The 19,334-nt window shown below is 40.2% G+C and overlaps 1 protein-coding gene across 1 annotated transcript; it reads left to right on the top strand.

Moving 5' to 3' along the window:
- The first annotated feature begins 775 nt into the window (after positions 1-775).
- On the top strand, positions 776-18,919 carry mindy2 (MINDY lysine 48 deubiquitinase 2). The gene is made up of 9 exons (XM_074665648.1): positions 776-1,777; positions 2,304-2,361; positions 4,118-4,182; positions 9,545-9,703; positions 10,433-10,535; positions 11,684-11,826; positions 12,848-13,021; positions 13,941-14,132; positions 14,808-18,919. Exons 1-9 carry the CDS (start codon positions 869-871, stop codon positions 14,994-14,996), a joined length of 1,992 nt encoding a protein of 663 aa, XP_074521749.1. The 5' UTR covers positions 776-868; the 3' UTR covers positions 14,997-18,919.
- The last annotated feature ends 415 nt before the right edge of the window (positions 18,920-19,334 follow it).

Here is a 19,334-nt window from a genome sequence, read left to right as displayed (position 1 = left end):
TCAGTTCTGCAAAAATGCAATGGTCAAAAAGGTAATTGAAATACAGCTAATTAATTAGTTGATTAATTAATTAGTAAAAATGTAGTAGAAGTAGATATTAAAAAAAAAACAGTGACAATTGTGATATTACATCTAAATGAACAAAAATATATGCTTAATACCCAGCCCACAAATATGGTCGAAACCCCAGACCAGAAGTGCTTTTTTTTCTCTCAAGGTCTCTTTTTATCTGTTGAGAAGTACGGGGGGCTGTCAACGCGAGACTCTTCTGGCCACGCAAGTGTGCGAGCACTCGTACGCAAAACAGTCACGGGCACGGCATGTAGCCTTCATGATACATCCGTAAATGTACAAATTCATCAAACAGTTTCAAGATAAAGTCATCGTGAGGAAGTAATAGTTGGTTATCAGTGCTGTTATTTGTTGCTTTAACTTTCAGTGAATGATATTGCTATTCAATACAGACCAGTCTCTTGGGGACTCCAAATAAATTGATAAAAAAATCGTTAAAGAGATAGCTTACATCAGTTTAAGAGAGTTGTCAAACAAAAAATGTTGTTATAATGATTGGTATGTGTCCCTCAAATTTAACGTTGATATTACAGTCTTTAAATTAAAAAACACATTTTTTTCCTCTTTTACTTTACCGCGTATTAGTTTCTCACATTTGATGTGCCAACCGTTGGAGTACATGAATACGAGCTTCAATGAATGCACCATCGCCTTGCTGTTGGCTTTCTACCGCCCCCTTGCTCAGCCTGAAAGCACTTCACTCTGATGACGTCACTCGCAGAGTTGTCATGGCGTCTTTGGGACCGAAGCTGCTGCTGAAATTTAGCTAAAATCTGTCGACCGTCTGTTAATCGAAATGGAGAAAAATGCAAACCTGCATCGAGACACTGACGGGAGCTCTTTGTGTGCCACGATTGCGGGAGAAATGGGCGATGTTACGGCTGTTGGTGGAGTAAAAGGAGCTGCCGAGAAATGCAAGAATAGTGAGGTTGCTCTCAGTACTTTGGTTAACGTTAGTTGTAATAACAGCACCATTAATGTTGATACTCCCAGCGCTGTTAATGTCACCCCTGGTGCCCGGGAGCCCGACTTGAAAGAGGTGATCGAGGTCCCCCCTGCACAGGAGGAGAAGAAGGACACCGAAGCAAGTGGATCGTGGTCGGGGTCCGGGGATCAGATCAGTAACGGGATGGGGCATGACTCGTTGCTGGCTGCAGGAGATAGCGAGGGTGGTGCCACAAAGTTAGTAAACAACAAAAGCGACGGCCTATCCTCACCTTCCGCCAAGGAAATCACAGATGTGCAGGCTGAGATTTCGATTTGTGGAGAAAGTGAACCTACAAAACTTGCCAAACCAACTCATCTGTGTCCGGACAATGCAATCACAGCAAACGTCAAGTCGGGGATGTCCGGTGATCATACCTTATCAGAAGGATTGCCGAGTGGGAGTGACCCCGATCCCAGCCTCGGAGGAGAGTCCAGAAGCATAGATTCATTGGAGTCCTTCTCGAACCTGAACTCCTGCCCCAGCTCCGACCTTAACAGTGAGGGACTGGAGGACAGAGGGTTGGCCCTGGCCCTGCAAAACGAGTATGGGGCTGATGGGACAAAGACTGCATGCGCTAAGGACCGAGCCGCCGGCCAGTCCATATACCACATTAAGTGGATCAAGTGGAGGGAGGAGAATACGCCGATCATCACCCAGAACGAGAACGGTCCCTGTCCATTACTGGCAATTATGAATGTCCTGCTGCTTGCATGGAAGGTAAAGCCTCTGCGATAAACATGGATCAATAACTCTGAGAACTGTCAGCATTTAGTTCATGCTATTAAAAATACAAAAGGCTTATTTACACTCAGATTTGTTTCAGGTTAGCATATACCCTGTCCCTTAATATCATATCTGTAACAAAGGCTTGCTGGCCCATTCCCATTTACTCTACACTTTTGTGTAATATTGTTTTCGTAAGTGTTGAATATATTTGAATCATAAGAATCAGAAGATGATAAATCAGGACACTTGTCTTAATCAATACATTTTTTTTTAACCTTAGGATCAACGTCAACAACAATTAGTCCTCTTGTTTTTACAAGATGAGATGTCCTTATCTTATACAATGAAAAATATAAATAAAATTAACAAAACAAATCAAAGTAAAAACTTGACAAAAAATCAGAAACAGCTTTCCCACTTTCATAGTGTCACAGCAATGATACATGTTTCAGTGCTTTGTCTTATGATTGGGTTACAAACTAATTGGACAACTGGTACCCATGGGTCTCTGTTGCAGGTTAAGATGCCTCCCATGATGGAAATTATAACTGCTGAGCAACTGATGGAGTATCTTGGTGAGTATTTCTATCAAACAGATTACAAGAGAGTGCACTGATACCACGCTATTGATCAATGGGGAACTATGTAATAATGACTGTATTATTATGTTACCTCGTGGAATGGGGTACCGGTCTGCTTGAATTTTCTCCCATATAGCTTTACATTTATATTTAAACACTATCAGCTGATGTGCAGAAAATTGCTCATTTATGATGCCACTCAATAGACTTAAATGTTTGTTTGCCTTCACAAAATCTGGGTTACTGTAGGCCACGCTCTTAAACATACACATGACACCACTAGCACTGAGTTTTACTTGCCTGGTAAACATTCTTGTGTTTCACATCCTCTCAGATGATTGGATACATTCTTAAGGTCAGATTTGTATCCCCAAGTCAACAGGGGAGAGACCAGAACAGGGGAATCCCCTGTGATCCAATCTGTGGTTGGAAAGGAAACCAGTGCTATCTCCTCTCTCTGGCTGCCCCCTGCACTTCACAACTCAAATTACTCTGTGCTATCAAAGTAGAGAGCTCTCAAAGCTTTCACAGTGGGGTCAGTGGGGTAGTGTTGCTTGTGGATCTTGTACGAGTGCAGTATGGGGCAGATGTACATGTGTTTATGTTTTCAGTGGAATGTACTTCTGTTTATGTATGGGCTATTTTTTGTTTGTGTTCATTCACCATACTGTTGAGGCAGCTAAATGTGCGCAGTACTTGTGTCCAAGGCATTAGGTATTATATAGTAGTAGTATCATACAAGATCAAAGTACGACTTGGGACTGCTGGAAACCTTAAAAACTCAGCAGTGTTGATCATAACACATGGGCAAAAACACCAGGGGTGGTGTTTCCATCACTTAGATGCACAGAATGCAAGTGATCTGGAGTTCACCCCAGTACAGGGAGGCTTTAGGGCAGTGTTATGCTGTACTTTGTATCAACCGTGTTAATAAAATCACAGCTACAAAGAATCTATGAGCCTGATGTCTGCACAAGTTAGAGTTCAACAGGGATTAAAAAAAAAGTATAATTTGGCATGTTGCTTAATACAATCAAACACACTCTTTCTCCATGATAAAATGTTCAGTTTGTTGTCACATGCTGTGTATAGGTGAGTTAAGGATTTTGCACTTGTAAATGAAAAAATTGATGTGTATTTCAAGGATCATCATTACAGTTAGACTGCTTCAAAACCTTTGAAGATCCATTATTTTACCCCTGGATTATCTCTGTATGCTTGCTTGAACAAACTACACATGAAAGCATTTTTTCTTTGCCTCGTGTGGCTGTTTTTAGTTAATGTAGCTGTTGATGACAGGACATTGATGACAGCCCCTTGAGTTCTTCTCGGGAAAAGTATGTGTTGACAGTGCAGCAGGATGCTCTCTCCAGTTCCTTATAAATTAATGATTCCCTGTGAATCATCTTGAAAAAACTTGCGCAATGGTTTTAAGAGCAAGGAATAGGCTGTAATCAAACTGTGACAGCAGTAAAAAGAATTCATTTCCACTGGTTCCTCTAAAAACAAACTAAAGGATTCTGTAAGCAGGGTAAAATTCAAGGCTGTACTACTTGTAACAGGTCATACTGTCACAGAACTGAGTGCACAGAGCTTTTAAGGTGACTCCACAGTGGACAGGGACTTGGCTGGTTCTACATATTTAGCACAGCCTCTTTTAGGGAAACAGCTGGCCAGTTCTGTCACCTTGTTTTTCTTTGTCACAACAATATAAGTCTGGCAACATCCCTCTCCTTCTGTTCCTCTGCAGGGGACTACATTCTGGAAACAAAGCCTAAAGAGATATCAGAGGCCCAGAGGCTAAACTATGAGCAGGTAAGGCTTGTCTAATCACTTCTGAATAATATTAACAGGCATGTGTTTTTGCTTAAGTGTGTGTGTTAATAAGCTGCTGACTTTGAGGAGCACTGGGCTTTTGGGATGAACTCTCCCTCCCTGTCTATGTATCAGCAGTAATTGAGCAGGTTTAAAATGAGCTCTCACTTTGTCTCTCTGACACACTCAAAATATCGCAGCTGTTTCATCATTAACAATATATGTCCTCTGCAGTACACAAAGGGGGTTCTGATGTGCCACACACACACACAGTCAGTATGGTTGCATGCTCATACCACAGCAGTCCTGCATATTTGCATCAAGATAGCAGAAAAGGTCAGCGCATGGGCCATAAAATGGAAATAAGCATTGAGTTGATTACAAACCACATAGGCTACAGCTTATCTTTTTTTCCCCACTGCTCTATAGGTTACATAAGACGTGTCTTGCAAGGCCCAGGGAACAACAGGGGTCAGGAGTGTCAGATTATGTTGTTTCACATGGCTGTGAATGCTTAGAGACGCATGGCTGGGTTCAGCTCCCGGCTATTACTGAGGCTGTGTGTGTGTGTGGCTCACTGGGAGATTTACTTGGAGATGGAGCTTGGACTCTCCTGCTTCCTCACGTCTCCACTGCCTGTCTGCCTGCGGAGCAGGAGCGGCTCTACCTCTCCTCCTGCTCCTCTTGCGTGGCAGAGCACCAGCACATCTGTGAATGATTTGAAGCCACACTTGTTCCTAATCCAGAGAGCAGAAAAAATAATTTGCAGTCTTCTTATAGACGCTCACTGTTAAGTTCTGTCTAAATTTAAGTTGAGCTGAAATACAAGCTCTTGAATACATCAGTGGTGTCTTGGGCATGCACAGTTAAAGTGAGGGAGTGGTTGGAAGTTTGTGTTGCATAGTTATTATGGCAGTCCAATCATGGACACTGCCCTGGGAGCTCCTTCACTTGAGTGTATGCTGTGGGTGACACAGGATGTACAGACAATGTGTTGACGGGACTAAAGGTGTCCCCGTCTTTGTAACTTGCAGAGATGTTCCTTTAATGCCGTGTGAATAGTTTTAAGACACAGCTGAAGTCGGCTTGACTTAGCAAAAAGAGCTGTAGGAGTTCACAACAGAAGTAGTTCTATTTTTAAACTCAGCCAAAAAACATCATCTGTCGCAGGAGTGTGTGAGGATTAAAATAGCAGCTGCACGGCTGCTCTTTAGCTATTGTTAAATATTTACTTGGCAGAGTGGAGGAAGTGAGAGTGTAGTTTTGCTCTGCTTTTATCTCAGAGGACCCAGGACTCTTACAAAGCAACTCCTTCATAGTTACTGCTCAGTGACTTGAAGATAGGGGTTATCATGGCTTGTTCATAAATGTTTTTTAAACCTCACTTTTCTCCGAGCTAATCTGATAAAATGAGAACATGTTTTCCAAAGCATCCAAACCCCTATAGCCACAATGGCTGAACAAGATGCCTTAGCATATGGAGCACATACCCAAACCACTAGGCTAACGGTGCCCCATAAACAGTCTTTTTAGCATGTGCATTTTTTAACCTTTTTATTTTAAATCAATATTGATATACAGTAGTATTAGATCAGTTATATATTTAGAGCTGGTCAGTCCTCCTCATGCATTTGAATAGAGGCTAACAAGCATTAGAACATTAGATTAGCCAAATGATTAATCCCCCAAAAATGTAGAGCAGCTGCTGATGTGTGTCAGAATTCATGAAAGTATGACCCACATTGTGGGACATCATGGTCTTGTAAACTCCCACTGTTGAGTCATGTAATAGTTTCTTTTGTCCTTCAGTGGTCGGTTGTTTTGTGTTTTTCATATATGCACTGTTTCCAGTTTCACACAATTTCAATAAACGTGAACACAAGGAAATGAAAAACAGTTGCCCAATCCTTTTTGTAAATAAAGAGCTTTTTTATATTCAAAAGTAACACCGAAAAAATATTTAGTTACTTTTCAAAAGCAGTTGTTTAAGGCACAATGCTTTTTTGAAGTTTCATTTCTTGGCTGATTGTTTCAACCTGGAATCAGAAATTTGATCAGGGGAACTTTTAGTGAAGCTGAGTCTTTCTGTACACACCAACTGTAGAGGGACAGTAAAAAATACTGCAAATTCTTACCATGGTCAGCGCTTGTGTTGTACTATAGAGATGTATCCAACTTAAGCACAGATGAATGTGAGTGATTCGGTGCTAATCATCAGCTCTCAAAGCGCTCATCTGCTGTCGGAGCCCTCTGCCCTAAAGTGAAGAGAAGTGGTCCATTACACATGCCTGCTAATCCTGCCATCACTGCCGCTCATAAGCGTCCTAATCCACATACTCAGATGGGCCAGCTGCAGGCTTTTCACCTCAGCTCTGTGTACCAAAGCGTCAAAGCTGGAGTATGAGACGCTCATGGGATGCACAGCATCTCCACTGTCAATAGTCCACACATACACATACAGGGCTGAGGACTTTAGAAATTAAACCTGAACATCTCATTATGTAACAGTCATTGCTCACTAGACATGGAAGATGGTACGTAATATTTCAGGTTGAGGCCAATTTTTAAAATTCTTAGAAGAATTTCTGATAGGGGCACACACACACACACACACACACACACACACACACACACACACACACACACACACACACACACACACACACACACACACACACACACACACACAAATGGATGGCTGTTTGTGTATAATGCAGATCCATATCTACAACAGTTTTTCAAAACCATCTGGTAGACAGACTAAAGTAAGTTAAAAATCATGATGAGCCGAAGAATGTGTGAGTATCAATATACTATATGTATGCAAGACCATGTGTGAAACAATCACGATAGAATAGCACAAGCTATCTCCAGCCCTGTTTAATTCCACTGACCCTCTAATACATCATCATTTGCAGAGTCGGGTTAATTGTTCTGGTGTATGTAGAATGATCTTTGCTTTTATAGGACATTATTTCTTGCATCCCTAACTCCTTTGGGTTTGAATCTATTATAAATCACTTACACACTTGCAGTAGAGTTGTGGGGCTCAGCTGCAAGGCTGATCTTGATCTCAGAGTTAAATGGCAGCAGAGTTCAGAGCCAGCTGGGAAACACTGCTCAGAGGCTGAATGCAAGAGTGAGTCTCTTTGGTTCTCAGGTGTGTGAGTGCATGGCATACTTGTAATAATGTAATGTGCCAGTGATGTTCTGTAACTCAGTGCAGTGAAAGGCATTTCTGCAGATCAAATCCTCACTTGTGATCAATGGTAGGTTGGCAGTTATAGGGAAGACTTACCAGTTCCTGATCTGAATTAAAGGAAATGATTTAGACTTCTGCACATTTTCAGCAGCTTTTCAAATCCAAGCTGAACTTGTGGGTCAAGGACATTTGTGATATTTTTAAAGGTCTCTCACTCAAAGTGGAAACATGCAAAGATGATGTCCAATTATACAGCAACCTGCAACTAGTTTATTAGATGTCATTCCTCTTCTCAAGAAAGAAGCTACAAGAAAAAAGGGGACAAAACAGGAAATTACCGATACATTTTTACATTTTTAGCAGGAAAAAAGTCCCAACAAGATGATCTGCCACTGATTCCCACAGAGAATAATTAGGTGGTACAGCTATTCAAGTTCAGAAAGACTCCTAAAGGTTAAAAATGATTCATTCAAAGTGAAGCAAAACGTGCTTTTATGTGAAATTTCCAATAGTTTCATGAAATTATCCATTAAAAAGCAAATAACACTGGAAGCTGGCAGACATTTTCCAAGAGTCTGCAGCTGAATGGTTTTGGATGATTTTGCCCTGATCAGCTCTGTTTGTGCTCTGAGTTTGACGGTAGACCTGGGTTTTTGTCAGCCAGTGTATCCGGATCAAACATTAACCCACCCCAGGCATCATGATGCCTTGAGGCTCTGTTTTAGGAAACAATACCTGCCCAGGGTTTCGCTACCCACCTGTCAGTACCTCAAATCTCTGACTGTCTGGGCTGCGATTGTTTTTTACTTTCTAGTTATTTGTGTCCTTCTCCTGGTATTACAGGCTGTTGATGGTGGCTGTTTGTGCGTGTGTGTATGTGTGCGCGTGTAGGGGTGGGGTGGGGGTAATCATGTGAGAAAGTGACGTCAGTGCATACCTTCTGCTACGGTGACTCATCTCCCATCGTCTGAAAACACAGACATCAACATTTTGAGATCAGTGTTTTGGCACTTGGCAAACTATGCCATGAGTTGTGACCGTCCATTTAACTGTGACTGCTAAATGTTGAATTAAGAAGTTTCATTATCTTCTTAACTAAGTCTGGCCCTTGCTGAAGGTATTAGGGAGATCTAAGCTGTTGGATAAACTCTGCAGTGGTGTTGTTACAGCTTGGAATACTTAATGTTTTGGAAGTGTTAGGAAATTGGCACTATTTTCAGCGTAAAGACAAAAAAAAAGAAAAACATTCAAAGTTAATAGACTTCACCCTTTAAAATGGCCACGGAATTGAATCATCAGTCTGACTAACAAGAACTTTAACCCATTTACAGGCTTTTGTTTGCAAAATATCTGGCTTTCTCTGTTTAAGTTGTGGCCATTTTTTTTTATAGATAGCTTATTTCTTTGCATTATATGTTAACATGCTGATATGGCATGTACAGAGAGATACACTTAAATATTAGATATAAAGCAGAGAGAGGGTACTCTATTTTGCTGCTGAAGCCTTTATTATTGGCATCTTGTGATATGCATCCTTCCTTTGTATTCTTTACATTTTCTCTCATCTGACATACATCTAGTGTGAAAAAAAATTAAAATGTCCTTAAAAGTCAAACATAGGCAATGTTTAATTCTAGATGTATTTATTGCATTTCATTTCCAAGTGTCTTGAATACTTTGTCCATCTATTGGTAACAGTATGTTGTGTCTTCTGATAGTGAGCCTGGGAGCTTGCATGCAAATGTGATATCAAATGCTTTCCTGGCAGAGACTTCCATCTCTTACTGTGGTTGAAGACTGATCGACAATGAGCAGAGCAAACCGTAATAAGTGCATTAGATATCGTACGCTTAACTTGTACCAGGAAATGACTATAAACCAGGAGTATTTGAAAATGTATTCAAGTTGGGAGTATATGCAAGCAGTTAATAGTATTGCACAAGAATAAATGGCAGTGAGGGGTTCCTTCTAGAGAAAGAAAAATACTTTGACCGTGTGCAGACAAGCAGGAACAATTAGACAAAAGAAGATGTCTCACAGTTAGTAAAAACAGCTGGTATTAGATGCAGTTTGTGGGCCTGTGTAGTAGTCCCATATGCAGTGTTGTCATCATGCAGTTTTTAATAAAGATCTGACCTTTTTTCTCCTTGTATTTTGCAGAACATGAGTGATGCCATGGCAGTGTTGCACAAGCTACAGACAGGTCTGGATGTGAATGTCAAGTTCACAGGAGTGCGGGTCTTCGAGTACACCCCAGAATGCATTGTGTTCGATCTGCTGGACATCCCTCTCTATCACGGCTGGCTAGTTGACCCCCAGGTGAGCTGGACCTGACTCATCGTCACTGATGTGGATGAAATAAACTTGTTTACTTGTTCTTTGGCATATCCCCTGTGGAATAGTTCAGTGTTGCTGTCTGTTTTGTTCTGGCAGCCAAACAAAGAGATGTAGCAGTGAAGTTTTTAATAATAGTTTAGCTTAGCTAATTTCACTGATATGCAGTTGCATTGTAACTGTTCATAAGGCAGCTGGAATTTGCCAGCATCTCAGATATGGTCGAAACCTGACATTTAAAAGTCTTAAGCCGTAAGAGATGGATGCTGTAGCTTCTGTATAACAGTCACTAAAATTTGTTCTGTAATGCAAGTTTATGTGTTCGTCATAGAGACCCTCTGGTTTTACAGATCATCCCTCTCATAATTTCATTTCTAAACAACTGTGAAAGTAGTTCAGCTCTGAAATCATTTTTGTTATATCTACTGCTCCACTTTCCTGTGGCTGGTGTTCCTGTTTATTTTCCAACAACATATTTATGACTTAAAAGTTCCTCATTTGGTGTGTGCTTGCTTTTTGTTGAGTTCAAATGACCTTTCAAACCACACTGAAAAAAAAGTAACTGATGGTTAACTGCACCAAATGTCAGCAGTTTTTGTATGGACCTCTTTTCTCTAGATTTACAAATGTTCTATTAATGCACTCTGGCTTTCAGTGAAACATTGCCAAAGCTTGATGAGTGTTCTTTCACATCGTTTTTATCTTTGTTTGCAGATGCATGACATTGTCAAGGCAGTAGGCAACTGCAGCTACAACCAGCTGGTGGAGAAGATAATATCCTGCAAACAGTCAGAGAACAGTGAGCTGGCAGGGGAAGGTGAGTGTTTTCTCCTCATTCTCTCACTTTAAACTCTCTGACCTGCCTGACTCGCCTTCACCCTATTTTATTCCCAAAATCCTCTGTTCTATTTCAATTAGCAGCTCAGGTAAAATATCACTGCTAATTTAGTTCCCCCATCCGCTACCTGAGATATGTTCACTGGGTGTTGGGGGCTAACACTTGGCACACACAAGGCTTAAATGAAACCAGGACATACATGTGACCACTCATCAAATGACCTACTTCCGCAGCTCACTGTATTCTTGCCAGCTGTCACTAACTTCTCGGCTCAAAATATTTGCTCTTTCAACACTCAGCTTCCTGCTGGGTGGATGCCAAGTTAGCACATCAAAGCTTTAGTGGATGGAGGTATCAATACCGGAGATCCACTGTTTTTACTCCTTAGAATTGTGTTTTCTTTTGTAGTTAAGAAAAATTCCTGCAGTTCCTGATTTAATACTATCTATCCTTAAGATGCAACCTCTCGAAATGAATTATGTAACACTAAAACCAAGCAAATATCTTAGCTGTCATGCTTTTTATGTGCCAAAGTATCCAAAGACAAGAGTTCAACAGTTTCCTTTTTTTTGTCTATATCAAAGTTCTGGTTTTTTACTTTCCAGCTCCCCTCCTCTGTTGGAGAATGACACTGATTGTGTGGGCTCCAAATTAAATGCTGCTCTGTCTCACAGATGTCTCTCACCATCTGCCTCGCTGCCTATATTGAGTTCACTATAGTAACGACTTCCAGCAGCCCAGAGTCTGAATGTTCAAACAGATACCATACACATGACAGCAGGCTTTCCAAATAGTGACCCACCTTCACAAATGAGTCAGGATTGCTTGTTTGTTGTTTGCGCTGTGCTGACTCATCCGTTGGTTTAATAACCAAAATATGTGTTGAATAAAAATAATTCACTTAAAAGAAACAAATGAAAACTATGATCTCACCTACTCATTACTTTTTGTTTTAAGCAAGTTTTGTTTTTCACAGAGAAACAATCCGATCAAAATAAAAGCATCATCACACCATTATAAGTCAGTTTTGTGCCTGTCTGCAGATGCCATACAACAGTCAACTAAATCTGTTCACATTTCTGTTTTTTAATGTTTTTTAATTCATTTTCCTTTTCTTTTCAACCCAGGGATCGTTGCAGAACAGTTTCTAAGCAGCACAGCCACCCAGCTGACGTACCACGGCTTATGTGAGCTCACATCCACTGTGCAGGAGGGAGAGCTCTGTGTCTTTTTCAGAAATAACCATTTCAGCACCATGATCAAATACAAGGTAAGAACTAAAAAGTAGATGAAATTACAATAAGCATTTACAAAATGGAGAGAATAGCGTCTGTCAATCACAAACCACAACAGTTTACTTCATTTTGGGTACAATGGGTTAACTACACAATTCCCTGAACACAAAAAAACACTCCCTAACTTTATACAGCTGCTTTTTTCTTTTATTTTATTTTCTCTAACCTGTTATTGTGTCCTCTACAAAAACACCCCAGCCAGGTACACTGCGGGACTAAAGGCAGTAATGTTGATGGATAGAAATGATAGATATCTTGTCTGACTCATTCCCCATGATTAACAAATAATGGAAAAACTATTTCTGCAATTCTGAGCAGATGTTCCCTTTTTGTATGTATGATAACTATCATCAAGAGGCCCTTAAGGAATTTTTTCAATGAAAAAAAAGTAAAAATAAAAATTAACATTATTTTTCAACGAGTAGCTTGTTTAAAAAGCATTGAAAAAAAATAAAAAGGCTTTAGGTAAAGTCAAGTCCTCTATCATCTGTTATTCTTTCTGTTCTTTTCTTTTTTTAAAAAAAAAACATATGTGTAATAGTTTTTTAAGCCTTTCCTTTGCAAGGATAAACACATGCCTGCAAAGACGACACAAATACAAGACAGATAAACAACATTAGACAATTATGAATGCTTCTAATAGTTCCCTAATTTAACACAGTCATGTCTGCTCCATCAGCTCCTGCCCACAGCTGGCTGTCCATATCACTGCAGACCTTTCCTGTTATCTACAGAAGAGGAAGTGGACCCTGCTTACTTTTATTTTGAGTTGAACTGTACGGCTGCCAATGTCAACAGAGCTGTGTGTCACCTATAACCCTCAGATAAAAGTATCATGACAGCCTATGTTCTCTTGTAATCACTCAACTGCAGACTTTGACATGGCTTGATAAACAACTATGCACAGAATGTGTGGGTGTGAACCATGTCTGCTTACAGCGTGACTCTGATGGTAAGTATGAATACATGTGTAATGAGTATGTGGTTGTTTCCTAGGGCCAGCTGTACCTCCTGGTCACAGATCAAGGTTTCCTGACAGAGGAGAAGGTTGTCTGGGAGAGCCTGCACAACGTTGATGGAGACGGAAACTTCTGTGATTCAGAGTTCCGGTTGCGGCCTCCTTCGGATCCAGAGACTGTATATCGAGGCCAGCAGGATCAGATAGACCAGGTGTGAGCTCTGATGCCCGCTAGACTGGCAGAACCAGCAGTTATACTCTCTGAAAACAATGATGTGCTTTCCATGTCACAGAGGCTGTGACAAAAGTTAACAGAGGTCACCACAGACCCGCCTTCATGGTCTGTATTTTTGAATTACCTGATAAAAACTAACATGGAATGGAGGACAAAAGAGACACAACAATTGTAAGCATGCTAAATCTCTGGAAACACCAGGAATCAACTTCTCTATTTAGAGCTAAGAAATGGAAACAAGGTCAACAATAGTTGTGCTATAGTTCTGAATATCAGCTTTTCAGGCACACACAGGAGAAGCACGTATGGGAGTAATTCTGTTCTATTCTTTGCACATGGCTTCCAAATTGGCCCTCAATGCTTTGTTGTAATGTCTCCTGGGTGTGTTTTCTAGTTCCACAGCTGTCTGCGTACTGGTTTGCCAGACTGGTCCAGAGACACAGTGCGCACTACTAACACACTGTCTGCTTTGCTCCCACACACAACACACAGACCAGACAAGAACATAGGGACCTATTAGTTTCATTCATCCTGCTTACTCAGGCACAGACGTCTTCTTCTACAGGAGAAAAATGGTGTGAAAAATCTATTAGGCAATTTTCTGCACTCATAATCAATTCACTTAGACTGTAGAAACTTGTATTGATTTCAGCTGGGGAAGTTGGGTCTTTGTTGAGACAAAGTACATGACATATCAGAGGACAATGCATGTAATACAATGTAAACCTATATATAAAAAAAGGATACGCAAGCTGCAACACAACTGATTCCCATGAAAATGTTAATGGAGATACAACAAATAGAGCTCAGTTAACAAGTAAAGTATGGTGCACACACTCAAGCTTTGCCCTTTATCGTTAAGTCTCTCCCTTCCTGTGTGTACTCATGTGTTTCAGGACTATCTGATGGCGCTGTCGCTGCAACAGGAGCAGCAAAGTCAGGATCTACAGTGGGAGCAGCTCCCGGAGGGCTTCAGCGACCTGGAGCTGGCCAAGAAGCTGCAGGAGGAGGAAGACCGACGAGCCTCACAGTACTACCAGGAGCAGGAGCAGGAGCAGGCAGCGGCTGCAGCAGCAGCACAGGCACAGGTGAGAGAAGCATGGTGTGGAAGGGGAGGGGCTGAGATTTGTAACAAATCTGGGGTGTTTACTGTTGCATAGAGAGACAGATGTTAGATTTTGGAAACAAACAGCTGTCTGCAACTGAGTTTTCAAACTGATAAGGAGGAACTGAGGTTAAACGTTTTTTTTTACTGTAAAGATGCAGCCCTCTATGGTGAGTTCATGACATTTACTTTGACAACTATTAAGGTTTCTTGATGCAGGTGTGTTAAATATACTTCTTAATTTGAATGAAATGATTCCTTGAAATGTGAAATGGTACAATGTAAATAGTTGCCTTTCCCTAAAAGTGTTTGCCTACTTTGTTCTGTTTTTTGTTTTTTTTAACAAACATTTCCATTGCGTAAACTGTTGCATTTGAACTGCATTGCAAAATCTGAATGTGGCAAAAAGAGCAAAGGAAGAACCTCTCTGTCCTTTTTAGATGACTTTATCTTTAAAATACAATAACATTATGCCCTTTTTTAAGAAAAGATGTTGTTTACAACACACACATCGACAACAATGCATGCATAGTGACCCTTATTGGGCTTCCTTATATCTAATAAAGAATTCTGTTGGGTCACTTAATTCCTGTTCACAGTAATTAAAAGCTTCCTAGACACATCTCAGTACTCTCACACTTCTGCTGTGTCTTTGCAGCAAGGCCAGCAGGAGCCTGCTGAGGGAGACGAGGCAAACAGAGGAGGTGCAGGGGCAGGAGGCGCTGCAGCTGGAGCCGGGACGGCAGCAGCAGCCGGGGCCTCGGCCAGCCCAGGAAAACAATCCTCTAGTGGGGAGCGCAAAGCCAAGAAAGAATCGAAGGATAAAGACAAATGTGTTATTTTGTAACATACAGCGTGTCTGTGTGACTGAGCGTGTAAGTGTTTTGTGCATTTGCTTACCTGTGAGAAAGGGGACGCAGCCCCCACTCGACAACAATAAGGGAAAGGAGACGTCCGAGGAAGGGGCGCAAAAAGACTAACAGAGGATCTGCTGCTCCCAAACCACTGGTGCCTGCTATCCTCTAACCTCAGTGGAACCTGGACATCAGAGGAAGGGACACTACAACAACAACTACCCCCTTATCTTTCATAGAGTCGGCCAAACTTTGTTACAAGTTGCACAGTGCACTATATTTGTGATGTAGGGTCGAGTTTCTTGGGGGTGTTGTGTTTTATAGCAAAAGACACAATCTGAAGAAACAAACATCGCACTCTCACCATTTTTATGTCATTCATTTCATTCATTTTCACTATTGCAGCTTATAAGCTTTTTGTACCGATCAATATTCACACACATTCATTGAAATACACTTTTTTTTGTTTATGTTTATTTTTTTAAGTTAGCCTTTCATGCCAAGATTCACATTTTATGTCAGTGTCTATGAAAGAGGAAGCTTTTTTTAGGAGGTTTTATCTTCTCTGTTAGGAAGCATTGTAACACTATTTATGTCCCCTCTGAAACACTATGTACCTAAGGGTTAATGAACACCAGATAGCTGGCAGATACTGTAGCTACAGTGACAGTATTCACCACAGCTTGCCCTTTTCAGATTTGCCTTACCAGAGTATGGCAGTGTTGTATTCTGCTCTGAATGTGACAGTGTGGCTGTTTTCACATGTGTGGTATGTGCAGTGCATGTGTGCTATGTGGTATAATGGCGTGTGCAAACATGTCTCATTAGCTTAGCATCACCAATGTTACAAGTTTCAATTTGAAAAATAGCCAAAAAAGTTTCAGCTGTCAAACTTTACTCCCAAATTTAAAACATTTAATGTCCCTGCTTTTTCTTTCCACAAAACACACGTGGTATAGTTGAACTGAGAACTACCTTGCAGGATTGAAATTTCTCTGAATTTGACTTTTTTCAAGCAAGACACGATTGGCTTTCTGCAGATCACATTTGTTATAGATCACCACTACGTTAGCATATGTGATAATTTTGAAAGTCCCTACTTTTCCTTTTCACCTCTTGCATTTTTCAAGAGTGTGTGTACAAGCACTATCATCATCTCTTCTCTTAGTTTCTGTATGTTCAAGTTCCACTGCAGCCAAGTTTTGAAAAGAAATGCCACAGAATTCAGTAAGCCACATGCTATATTCCTCCAAATAAGGAAAAGTCCATGATAACTTGGGAAACTTTTCCTTAGCACTGAAACCAAACTGCATATCTGCAACATAAAGATAAACAACAATAACTTTCCTCTCCAGTGACTATTCTGGGGGATCTGACTTATCTCATGCTGTAGCTATGTTGAATCAATACTCCCCTCCCTTTCTGCCGCGATACTCCACTGAACATGGATTATATATGTGGAAACTGAGGTAGAGTATTGAACGGATCTGGAGGTATACAGTCCGATTACTGAATTTCTGTGGCTTCACCTTTTGACTTGCGTGCATTTCACTGCAGCTTTAAGCCTTCGAACACTTGATGTACATATTTCCCAAATGCATTCTCATAACGGATTTAGCTAGTGGTTTGTGCCATTATCGCACCATGGGACTGCCTCCTGAGAAACTTTTCTATCTATACATTCCAATTGGATGCCTTGACTCAAGCCTTCTGTTACAGACTGAGGGAGACTGTTGTGCTTGGAGGTCTTTGCATTGCTGGTTGACTGGTCCTCAGTACTGTTTAATGTCAGGACAGGATGAGGACGATAATGTGGAGGCAGTAGGCTACCACTTCATGTGATTGCTGGAGTTTGAGCTCCATGTTTGTGTCACACTAACATGGCTTTGTTTTTGTATATATATATATATATATATATAAATATATATTATATAGCGCCTTACAACATTTCAATATAATTTATGGGGCAAAAGGAAACAGGCGTATTTCTAGAATGAGACAATCCATGGGTTTTCCACATGAACATCAAAACTACTCTCAGGCCTCCTCTGAAGGGACATATCCTCCAGTGTCTTTTATGTACTGGCACAGTCCCTCGGCCTGTTGTCACTTTGTTAGCCACAAATCGAATTATCTGTGTATGCATACACAACTTTTTTGACACTTTGAAGGACTTAAAATGATATGATTTAAGACCTTTGAATTGAATTTCACACTAGAATTAAGCTGCTCTTCTTGTGTAAACTTGGACTACCTGATAAAAAGTTAAAACCTACTTGGACAGGGTTAAGATTATAACTATGTTAACTTTTTATTGACTCCCAAGCAGTTATTCCCCCATGCAGCTTAAATGAATAACACATGTAATCTTAATGTAACCGCGAGAAAGAAGAGGGCAGATTTCCTGGCAAGATTAAGCTTTTATTTCTTCAACTTTCATGTCTTCAATGTCTTGGCCCTTGAGGTGAACATCCTGAAAAAGAACTTTCACTTAGGGCAGTTGAGCTGGTGTGTATAATTTTGTTTTGAAGTGTTAATATGAGTGATAAGAGAGCTGAGTGACACATGCCACACATTTTTATTCTATTATTTCAGATTTACTACTGTGCATCAGCTTGCTATCCCTTGTCATTACTACCAGAATTTAATATTTTTGTTGTACTGTGTTTGTTTCACCCTAGTTCCTATGATGAACTGATCAGAAGGATATTGTGTGTTCAATGTCTTAAAGTGGTTTCTTGTATGCCTTGTAAAGTGATGGTGGGGTAAATGCTGTAAAAACTAGTGTTCTGACAAGGTGGTTTTTGAAAACAAAAAAAAATAGTCGTTGTAATTGGTTTTTGCACTGTTACATTGATATGCACTAACAAAAGAGAAACATACCTCATTTTATACTGAACATTAATCGTGCAAGAGTGCTATTGTTCTTTGGGTACCTTTTAAAAATAAATCTGGCCAAAAGATTTATCTCAACTTGGTGGCAGTAGCTTAAGTAAGCTGAGAAATATTAATTTGTGAAAGTATGAAAGGGCTGTTAAATGTTTTGGCTTAAAATGAAAGGGTATATCTGTTAAAAAAAAAATTGTACCGCTTCAATAGAACTTGCTGCAATTTGATATATTCAGGTTAGTGGTACACCTATACCAGGCAAAATACCTACAGTGCAAAGGCCCGAGTACCAGCATGCAGCTCAAACATAAAGAGACACAACCGATGAAAAGATGTTTGACTTGTCTTGATATTGGTGGTATTTTTTTTTTCAAAATAAGAAAGAAAACATGTAGAAATCACTGGTACTCAACCCAATCTGCAAAAAATGGTGTAGGTGCACCCCTAATTCAGGTTATTTTTCAAGAGTTCATCATTTAACCACACAACTTTTCAAATATGCTCAAACTTTTACACCAAAACAGGCAAAAGGCTCCTCTACAAGGCTCGAGTGTTGTCATCTATGTAGCACAGGAGGGAAATGTTCATTCTTGTTGTATGAGACACACATCCAGACTGCTGAACAATCTAAAGGGAGACATTTTCTTTAACGCAATATTTCATACTCCCACATTTTACTTTGTGGTGCATGCACGGTGTGGACTGAAAGTCAGGCAGAGTAAAATTTTATCATCAATCCCCCAAGAGAATATTATTACCTTTGTACGGCCCATTATGTTTATATTTCACATAAAAACATACAAGAAGGAAGGTGTTTGTGAATATGGGAGGTTACTCATTTGTGTTATTTCAATGTTCATCTATTTACATAAATGACCAAATAATGTATGTAGCCTTTCACATTGCAGTCACATAATGTATGTGGTGATATATATATAACAAAATGCCTTATAGACGAGGGACATTCAACCTGATTAGAAGTACCAGAATAATAAAAAAACTAAGATCAACACTTGATTTGTTGTCATTTTTAAGGCACGCTGATCACTTTTGAGACATTTCGGCACAAAGTTTGATGAGCTGTGTCTTACGGTGGGTGGATGACTGAGTTTGGTAGAAACCCCCAAGTTCCTGTTTGTTTTTGCTGGGCACCAATTTAAGAAGAAAATAACAGAACAAATTAGTTTTCATCAATTCACCATGTGTGGGACTATTTTAAAAGATCCTGTTGAGTCATGATTGTAAATTTAACCTGGGAAATGTTGCTGAACTTTTTTCCTTGCTATGTTCAAATATGTCTGGTGTAAGCATATTCAGAATAACTGATTTATACTTTAAAGATGTCTTAACAATTTTACAATATGTGATCAGGAACTAGAGGCTGGAAGTTTTTGAAAAAGTGATTTTTGGGGCTTCTTAACAATATGTTTGGAACAGCAGTC

This window comes from Halichoeres trimaculatus, unplaced genomic scaffold (genome assembly GCF_033239565.1).
Source record: "Halichoeres trimaculatus isolate MK-OKI-2021-1 unplaced genomic scaffold, fHalTri1.1 fHalTri1_scaffold_3, whole genome shotgun sequence".
Classification (NCBI taxonomy): Eukaryota; Metazoa; Chordata; class Actinopteri; order Labriformes; family Labridae; genus Halichoeres; species Halichoeres trimaculatus.
Note: the sequence above shows the minus strand (reverse complement) of the source record. Positions and strands in the feature narration are given on the sequence as shown.